Source organism: Panthera pardus, unplaced genomic scaffold (assembly GCF_024362965.1).
Source record: "Panthera pardus isolate Hobbes unplaced genomic scaffold, ASM2436296v1 HiC_scaffold_6, whole genome shotgun sequence".
NCBI classification, from domain to species: Eukaryota; Metazoa; Chordata; class Mammalia; order Carnivora; family Felidae; genus Panthera; species Panthera pardus.
Window position 1 is genome coordinate 28,906,158 of NW_026526991.1, and position 10,603 is coordinate 28,916,760.

Here is a 10,603-nt window from a genome sequence, read left to right on the forward strand (position 1 = left end):
TATTATATTCTAAGAATGTAGTAGCCCAAAATTGGATATGGGATTTGGAGTGTTGTAAGAAATAGGAGACATGACTCTGTGATAGGAGAGACAAGATCAGAAACAAGAAATATGTCTAAGACTGGGGAGGGTGGGGTGGTGGGGAAACAACGTGTTCTCTGCCAAGATGCCAGGTTAATAATCAATAGCTAAGATAAATCCACTGTTTTATTAATAGCTTAAAATTAGCATAGTATAATCTCAGTTATTTCAAATACCAAGTCATGATTAAAACTGAGAGACTTGGGTTACATAAACCGGAATCTAAATCTCAGAAGGGCTCAAAAATCAGAACTAGCTGAAGGCAAGCTAAAACGATCCTACAGAAAGTTTCCAAGCCTATTCCACATCATGTGAAGGAGCCCAATAGACTCCTCCTCTTTCTCTCCCTTTGAGTTTTCTGGTTCTCTTTCATTACCTTGTTGCCTCATCCCAGGTATCTCCTCTCTGCCCTTTAGGATTGACAGCACCCTAGTTTGACAGAGGCATTCATCTTCGGAATGCCAAATACATCAACCTTGTCTCCATGTTAACCTCTTCTGACTTTTGAATCCCATTTACTAGGAAGGGACCGCACGGCTGCAGAACTTTCACTTGTTATGCACTTAATTTAAAAAATGCAGCCCAAAACTTTGAGTGGTATTGTAGAAGAAATGTTAAAGGGCCAAGAAACAGACATGTAGGTCAGAGGTCAGGGTCAGAAGCCAGGAATGCTGGCACCAGGCAAATTCTGATAGTAGCAGATGATCACTGATAAACTCAAACGAAAGCAAAATGCTAATTCTGTTAACCTTCCTGGCAGATATGTTTACTGATTCACTGGAACCTTCTACCTTTTATTTCCAATGAAGAAATGTATATAATAAGTATACAATTGTTTGATTTCTAAAGTGACCCAAATGATAATAGTACTCCTTTGAGTATTCTACGGAGTGAATTCATCATATGTATTATACATAGAAATCAATTCAGCAGCGACTCATTGATCATAAGAAGCTTTCTGTTAAGACTGGATATGCTGCAAAACAGTCACTTTTCTCTAGGAGAGACCACAAGTACACAGTTCCTTGAATTTTTTAAGAGGGTGCTAACAGGATGCTATAGGAGCATTTACTAGGGGTACCTATCTAGTTTGGTAGGATCAGACGAGTTTCAAAGAGAGTAAGTTGGGGTGCCTGGGTGGTTTAGTCAGTTAAACCCAAGACTCTTGATTTCAGCTCAAGTCATGGTCTTTGGTTCGGAGCCTAAGGTTGGGCTCTGCACCGACAGTGCAGAGCCTGTTTGGGATTATCTCTCTCTCTCTCTCTTTCTTTCTCTCTCTCTCTCTCTCTCTCTCTCTGTCCCTCCCCTGCTTGCACACATGTGCTTTTGCTCTCTTTCTCTCAAAATAAAGAAACATTTAAAAAAAGAGAGAAAGTGACTCTATGGTGGGAACTTTGGAACCAATGGGCTTTATGTAGGCTCAGCAAGGTTGGAAAAAAGTACTCTAAGCAAAGGGAACAGTAAATACAAAAACAAAGAAAGTCCTTGCTGTTGACTTGATAAATCACACAGCACCTGTGAAGAAAGCATCCATGTGCCCTGAGCAGAGGACATGCATTCATTTCCACTTCCTTTTGCAGGTTGGGACTGAGTTTTAACAGCATCTCTGCTATTGACAATGGCACTCTGGCCAACACTCCTCATTTGAGGGAGCTTCACTTGGACAACAATAAGCTTATCAGAGTACCTGGTGGGCTGGCGGAGCACAAATACATCCAGGTAATGCAGCACCACTAAACCTGTAAGGGGTCTCTAGGGAGCAAACCCTCCCTACTGGGATGCTAGGAGGCAGGTAGCTCTGCCTGGCAATATTTTTGCAGAAAGATATTTTTCATGTTTCCACATCATTATTCATTCTGGTTTCCTGAAAAATACAGGCTTGAATTATTATTTTTTTAATAGGACTATTACCTTAACCTTATTATAATGCTATCTTCTAGAATAGAGTATGTTTTAGGAAGCAGGCAAGGTAGTTTTAAGCCATAGATCAGTGTAACAAAAACATATTGGTTGAAGGAGATGAGATCATTTGTGATGAATAGATATGGAATAAAAGAGAAGTTTTAAATTTTAGCTTTAGCAGATGCAATATAGGTCAAAAGGAATGTTCTGTGACTGAGTTAACTTCATGTCAGTTATCAAGCTATAGTACATGCATAAGGATAAGAAGATATGGTCCAATGGCCCATGGTGATAATAGAGCTTTGTTGTCTGTAAACCTATAAATGTAAGGCATGCTCATCAGTTTAAATAGTGATAATATTTTTTTCACATATAACAAAATAATATTTCCACTGTTACTCAGGAAATTGCACAAATATATTAGTCAATTTTTTTTTATTTTTTATTTATTTATTTTTTTTTAATTTTTTTTTTTAACGTTTATTTATTTTTGAGACAGAGAGAGACAGAGCATGAACAGTGGAGGGTCAGAGAGAGGGAGACACAGAATCTGAAACAGGTTCCAGGCTCTGAGCTGTCAGCACAGAGCCAGACGTGGGGCTCGAACTCACAGACCGCGAGATCATGACCTGAGCCGAAGTCGGCCGCTTAACCGACTGAGCCACCCAGGCGCCCCTATATTATTCAAATTTTATATTCAAAAGTTAATGTGGTTATTCATAGATTTTATGTATTGGCTTATTTTATCTAATTTTTCAGCTTCTATAAAGTTCAGATTTAAATTGCTTCTGTCAGATATTTACCTAGGTACTTAGTTGAACCATGATGATTCAGAAATTATATCTTGACATTGATGCTCTATTATAGATAAAACCTTTTTATCAAGTTGCCATTTTAGTAATCTAGTACCTCAACTTTTTTGCTTGTGGTTCAAGATAGGTTTATCCCTTACTCTGCCATCAGTTCTGCCAAAATGTGATGGACGTCTTTTTTTTTTTTTTATTGGTTTGTGACAAAAACTCCAAGCGAAATAGCTATAAGGATTCACGTTAGCTAGATTTCAATAAAGTATCTGAATTATAAGTATAAAGATGACACTTGAAAACATTGTATTTCACGCTGATTCTTTTTTAGTGGGTCTTTGATGGTGGTAGGATAATGAGTAAGCAGATCTGAAGGCACAAGCAAAAGCAAGACACTTAGAAGACCAAGTAATAGCTACCATTGTTACTATTAAGATTTCTGTTGGTGGTGGGCATTTTTGGGGGGCTGCGGGGATTGGTTTGTTTTCATTTTTATATCCCAGAATAATCCGTGTTATCTTCTTGATTGCCATTTTTCAAATTTCAGTCTGGACACATTATTGAGTTCATAAAATAAGTTTGATGAGTTAATTAACATGTATGGGATAAGAAAGGATAGGATAGGATGCATGGAAAGAAAATATCACTGTAATGGTAAGGATTTCGTAAAAATGTTGTTTAAATGCGTAGTTTCATATATACCAAACCTTAGTGTATAATGTGTTCTTATTGTGAGTCACAGAGAAAAATTTATAAAACATGCTATTTTGAAATCTTTGTTGAATGTCAGCAAATCTCATGGGCATTCACACAGGGTCTCACGTTCAGAAGGGTCTCATTCTTGGTTTTTCATCTCTAATTGGCTATCCGTGCACCCATTTCACATCCCTTCTTATAGGCTCTTAGAGATTTCACCCATATCACTGCTTTTTTCGTAAGCATATAACTCAGTTGTTTTTAGCAAAATTATATAGTTGTTCAACCGTCACCACAATTCAGTTCTAGTACTTATGTTACCCCCAAATATTCCTCATATCCATTTCTGGTCAATTTTCAATCTCATCCCCTTTCACAGGAAATCATTAATCTATTTTATACCTCCGTGGATTTGCCTTTCCTGGACATTTCATATAAATAGAATGACTTATTGTAATGATGTTAGGTCACCCATAACAACATGTATCAGTAGTTCTTCCATTTTTATCAGTGAGTAACATTCCGTTGTATGGATATACCACATTTTGCTTGCTAGCACTAAGCTTTTTGATACTATAGCCTTTGGCTGTGTTTTGAAGTTGGGAGTGAAGGTCTTTTAACATTGTTCTTATTTTTCAAAAATAAGAACTATTCTTGTTTCTTTGCGTTTTCATATAAATTTTAGAATCAGCTTTTAATTTTTGCAAAAATAGCCTGCAAAATAGGGATTGTGTTGAATCTATAGATCAATTAGGGGTGAATTGTCATCTGAATAATATTGAGTCCTCCAATTCATAAACATGGAATATCTCTCTATTTCATATTATTTAACTTCTCACAGCAATGTTTTGTCATTTTTAGTATACATGTCTCACAATTGTTTTACTAAGTTTATTGTCATTTTCTTTATTATTTTTGATGCTGTTGTGAATGGTTACCTTAATTTCATTTTTGCATTTTTTTTGCTAGTACAGTAAAACCTTGGTTTGTGAGTATAATTCATTCCAGAAACATGCTTGTAATCCAAATTAATCAAAGTTAATTTCAAGAACAATTGGCTCAGTTGTGACCATGTGACATTTGTCATCACATACTACTCCTATTGCAAGACATCATCAGTCATTTATCAAGTTAAAATTTATTAGAAGCATTTGCTAATCTTGCAGAACACTCACAGAGCAAGTTACTTGCAATCCAAGGTTTTACTGTATATGTAAATATAATTCATTCTTGTTTATTGATCTTCTATCCTGGTACTGTGCTGAAATTTTTTTAGTTGCAGAAGTTTTTGTGCACGTCTTTGGATATTCTGTATTTGGGATCATGTCACTTGTAAATAAATACAGTTTTAGTTATTCTTTTCTTATCTGAATTATTTTCATTTATTTTTCTTGCTTCATTGCACTGGCTAGAATATCCAGTACAATATTGAATAGAAGTGATGAAATTAGACATCTTTGACTTGTTTTCCTTTTAAGAGAGGGGTGGACATTCAATTTTTTACCATTCAGTGTGATGTTAGCTACAGGTCTTTTGTAGATGCTCTTTGTCTAGTTAAGAAGATTCTTTTATTAGTTTATTGAAAGTTTTTGTAGTGAATTTTTCAGATGCTTTTTCTGTGTCTGTTGAGATGATCATGTGGTTTTGGTTGTTTATTCTTTTAATAGAGTAAATTAAATTAATTAATTTCCAGTTAAAGCAATTTTACATGCCTGAGATAAATTATGCTTCATCTTGGTCATGGTGTATAATCTTTTTATATTTTGTGAGATACAGTTTCCTAATATTTTGTTAAAGTTCTTTATGCTAATATGAAATATTTACAGGTAGGTTGTGTGTGTGTGTGTGTGTGTGTGTGTGTGATGATGATGAACATGATTTTTGCCTGGTTTTAATAATAGAAAATAATGACCTTATAAAATGAGTTGAGAATCTAATTTTCTTTTTTACACAGACTAATACTTGCTTTATGTCTTGACATTTTCTTCTCTCACCTTCAGTATTAGCCCTAAATTCTAACCAAACATGAGCCCCCTTTCTTGCTAGTCACTGCCAGGAAATAGAGAATGGCAAATGAGAAGAAATTTTCAAAGTTTGAAAATTATAAAAAAATACTTATAGCTATTGTTTGGCTTTAATATCACTTGTTTCTGTTTTTATTGTCTTCCTTCTAAAACCTTTTTAAACAAAGCCTTTTTCACCTGCATATAAGTAGGAGTGTTCTGGGTTAAGTTAATTATTTTAAGGAAGCATCTCATAGGCTTTATAACACACTTTAGAAACTGTCACGTTACTATTATATTTTAAGTTAGGTTGTATGATAAGTCACTTCTCACTCTTCAGAAATCACATCTACATGGAAACCCATTTCTAAAGCCCTTTCATAAGTGTAATATTTAATATCCTTGAGAAAAACCTATGAACAAGTTACCATTATCTTAAACATAATCATAAAATTCATTTCAGAAAAAATTCTAATGAACTATAGAATTCTATTCATAAGATAGAATTTGTAATATGGAATAAATTTTTATTAAAAATTTCTAGGTCTGGGGTGTCTGGGTGGCTCAGTCATTTGAGTGTCTGACTCTTGATTTGGGCTTAGATCATGATCTTGCAGTTCATGAATTTGAGCCCCACATCAGGCTCGGTGCTGACAGTGTGGAGCCTGCTTGGGATTCTCTTTCTCCCTGTCTCTCCGCCCCTTCCCTGCATGCTCTCTGTACCTCTCTCAAAATAAATAAATAAACTTAAAAAAAACTTTCTAGGTCTATTCATTCCAAATGCTATGACACTCAAGTGTTTCTTAGACTTTGTGATTATTTTGATTCAAATACTACGCACACTCCTCTTGTTCATTATATATTACTTCCTCATTCTGCATAATCTTGTTCAAAGGTCCCTCATTTTATCTTTGCCTTGAAAACAGCCCATGTAGACACAATTTATGAAATAACATCAATTTATTCATGTGTTCATTTAATGTATATTTATTGGACACCTACTGTGTTTAATAGACACTGAAGATACAGTCATGAACAAAACAAAACAAGTTTCCTTCCTCATGGAGCTTTTATTCTAGAGAAGGAAAACAGGTGAAACAAACAAACAAACATATAATATGCTCTATAGTGATAATTACTGTGAAGATTTAAAGTAGTGTGACTGGGATGGAGAATGAATGGCAGCATTGGATAGTCAGGGAAGACATCTCTGGTAAGGAGAAGTTACATAAACTACGTGAAAGAGTAAGCCTTGTAGATATCGTGGAGAAGATAAGGCCAGGTAGAGGAAACAATGTGTGCCAACCTAAGGAAGGACCTTGATCTTTGTAATAGAGGAAAAGCAGGTAGGCCAGTTAGATTGAATAGTGAGGGGAGATGAGGTCAGAGCAGAAGGATGGCAGACCATGTTGGATTTGTGGGTCATTGTGAGAACTTTGGACTTTATTCTGCATGAGATGGGAAGCCATTGGAGTGTCGAGGCAAAGAATATATAACGGCTCAATTTTTTAAGTAATTGTTCTATGAGCTAACTTACAGGGTTACAGAAAAGAAAAAAGAAAAAGGAAGGAAGGAGGGAGGGAGGGGAAGAAGGAAGGAAGGAAGGAGAGAAGGAAGGAAGGAAGGAAGGAAGGAAGGAAGGAAGGAAGGAAGGAAGGGAAACTGACTTCAGAGCAAAAGAGGAAGCAGGAAAGACAACAATAAAGGCAGCTTGAATCATCCAGGAGGAGATAATGGCAGTTTTGGACAATGTTGTAGAAGTCGATGTGGGGATGAGGACTGGGTTCTGGGTACATTTTGAAGATCAAGCTAGCAGCATTTGTTGATGGTTGGGCAGAAAGTGTAAGAGAAAGGATGGGTCTAGGATAAAGAGTAAATAATAAAAGAAAAAGAATAAGGTATTTGCATGAATGGCTTAGTATATTTAGAGGAAAATAATCATTCTCCATTATTTCATTTTGCAGGTTGTCTACCTTCATAACAACAATATCTCTGCAGTCGGGTCTAACGACTTCTGCCCACCTGGATACAACACCAAAAAGGCTTCTTATTCAGGTGTGAGCCTTTTCAGCAACCCAGTCCAGTACTGGGAGATCCAACCATCCACCTTCCGATGTGTCTATGTGCGTTCCGCCATCCAGCTTGGAAATTATAAATAACTCCCAAGAAAGCCCTCGTTTTTATAACCTGGCAAAATCCCATTAATATCGTTGCTCAAAAAAAAAAAAAAAAAAAAAAAAAAAAAAAAAAAAAAGAAAGCTAGATACTGAAAACCTAACTGCAATGTGGATCTTTTCCCCACATGATTTATAATGCATATAAAGCCAAATATGCAGTTTAAATAATTGCCTACAATAAAAAAAATAATTTGCCTGCCATTTTCAGAATTCTTTTTTGAAGCTTTCTGTTGATGTTAACTGAGTTATTGCAAATATTCTTATTTCCCTAAACGTAAAATTTGGAGTAAATGTGTGTATATATATATATATATATATATATTTATATATATGTATATACATGTCAACAATTTAGTAAATCTTTTCTTGTCTAATTTTCAGAAGAAATCAAATAAAAAAACATTGATCTTTTGTAACTCATAGGGTCTTAGATTCTTTGACATAACGTTGAACTTCAAATTCTATCTAGCTCTGTATTAAACCCCATTATTACTGGTAAAGCCTCATTTGAATATGTAAATTCAATACAGGCTATGTAAAATTTTTGCTAATGTCATCATTTTGAAACAAATAAATTTACAAATACATTCAAACTTACTATTGTATAAAAGTGTAATTGTAATCTTCCCTAAACTCAATTTTCTGAAGACAGCAGACATTGTGTTCTTGGCAAAAATAGTACATCTTTTCAAGTTCTCAGATATTTCATCTCCTCCTATTTTTTGACCTTTGTGTATTACAACTTACATTACCTATATTCAGTGCTGAGCTGATAATGTGCAAAGCTGATTTTTCCTGATTGGTCTAGAAAGCTGGTATTTTCAGTTACTAAGATACTAATCAGGTTTAAAACATCATGTGTATAACCAGGGCGCTGGCTTGAATATTTCTATAATTACTCGATTAATATTCTAATATTGTAAATATTAGAAACATTTCTTGCATTTAGTTAAATCTTCAAATTTAGATTTGTTTATTTTCTGCAGGGTTTATAAAGACCTATCAAAGCAGACCGCTCAGCAAGCCTGGGGTAATAGGCTGATTTACAAAAAGTAGAGATTTATCATAAACTACATTTATGCTCTCCACATTCAATAAGCAAATATGTGAGAAGAGTTGTTTTTTTCTACAATGTTGGATCTTTTGTGTTTGCAAATCCTGACAACCAAATCCAAACTGGTTTAAACCGCAAAGGAAAACTCAAACCGTCCTGCCATTGGAGGAGCCCGTAGGTACAACTTGATCAGAGTTCCAACCAAGTTTCTCTGCATTTCTTTCAACTTTGTCTTCCTTCATTACATTTTCAGGCTGGCTTCCTTATGGTCAAAAAAATGAGTCTCCTTCATTATTTACCACTCAGAACACAAAAGCTTATCAACACAAAATTTCCAGGAGAAGTCATGAGATTCCCTCTCATTATTACATAGCAACTTCACAGCCTTGCAGAGTATACATGAGTCAATACTAATGTTATTCCCATTTTGTAGAAAAGTCAAATACTGGTAAATACGTGGCAACTGAGTGTTCTCTTTTGATCTTTGTGTAAATCAGCACCTGATAGAAAAGAATTTACCTCTGAGAGTTCAAATGAAGGGACTATTATACAGTGTGCACAGAGTTTACTGCACCAAGCAAGGGACGACAAGGCACCAAAAGATGGCAGTGGTGAAAAGCCATTGTTACCCCAATGGCTACATGGACAGGGGAAGAACTGAGTTTCTGGATCCAAGTAAGAGAACAGCTTTGGAGGATTTCTGTGCCCAGGGAGCTATGTTTCTGGAAGGTTGCCACATCTGCCAGAGGTGAGGTCCTGAAACAGGGTCTCTCTCCTCACCTTTTATGTCAGATCCTCCCACTGATTAAGCCTAAACGAAAGACAACCGTCAAGAAAGCTAGAAAGATGAGAGCTCTTCTTGGGGCAAGACGGAGATGGGAGAAAAATAGATCTGGTCAGGGCACTTGGAGAACAACTAATTAGCCCAGGCACTATAATTTTATCTGTAGGATTATTACACAAAATTCACCAGCCACAGATAAACATTATATTCCCCTCCTGTGTCATCCCAGATGCCTTTTCTGAAACCCAATTATTTTTAGACTTTTCTGCATTGATCGGAGTTGCTAACAAAACAATATTCGATGAAACTTTGTCAAGTGATTAACTGAATCTGGTTTTCCATTAGGAAACACGGGCTATTTTTATAATGGCTTTGACTAAAGCAGTGTTTACTTCTTTAAAGAAATACGGTCAGTGTTAAAAATCAAAGTGTAAACAGAAAATTTACACCGTCAATATTAATGGACGGTCAATTATATAGTATGCATAGATTTGGCAGGAAAGAAAAATAATATTTGGATAATCCTGAGAACCAGAGCTTACAGATCTAAGCTCTAGCAAAGTCCTATTCTCCATTACAGCAGTCACCACCTGAAAAGCACAGTGCTTTGTGTGAGCTATTTAATCACACGCTCGTCTTTCATGAAGTAATCATGTTAGTGATATTTATTTACAGTGTGGCATCAGGCAATAGCTAGGAGAGGCTATTTATTGATTTGGCTTACTCCATTCATTCATACATTCATCCATTCAATAAACTTTTTTTTTTTTTGTAAATATAAGTCCTGGTAGAAAGATAACAACCACAACATACATTTATTTCTGGAGTTTATTCCGTGCATACAAAGCTTCTGTGCTAGGCTCTTTCTGGTCCACATCTGCTTATCACAAAACTCCCATAAGAATGTACTGTACCTATTTCACAGATGATGAAATTTAGAAAGAGTAAGTGCAGAGTCAGAATTATAACCGCAATGTGTGCTGAGCCAGTTAGGATCGGCCTCCGCTTTTGCAATAGTTTCTACAACTCAAAGCATGTCAAGGCCAAAGGTGGTAGTCGTGAAAACTGAGAAGATAATCTATTCATGGCTCTTAGCAGTCCCT

At 35.7% G+C, this 10,603-nt stretch overlaps 1 protein-coding gene across 2 annotated transcripts in view; it reads left to right on the forward strand.

Annotated features, from left to right (window-relative positions):
* Positions 1 to 8,259, forward strand: part of DCN (decorin) — a 43,135-nt gene extending 34,876 nt beyond the window's left edge. For both annotated transcript variants that reach the window (XM_019446416.2, XM_019446417.2), the window contains exons 7-8: positions 1,662 to 1,800; positions 7,450 to 8,259. In XM_019446416.2, the coding sequence (XP_019301961.1) occupies positions 1,662 to 1,800; positions 7,450 to 7,644 (334 nt within the window). In that variant the 3' untranslated portion in view covers positions 7,645 to 8,259. The remainder of the gene's footprint in view (positions 1 to 1,661; positions 1,801 to 7,449) is intronic.
* Positions 8,260 to 10,603: the final 2,344 nt, after the last annotated feature.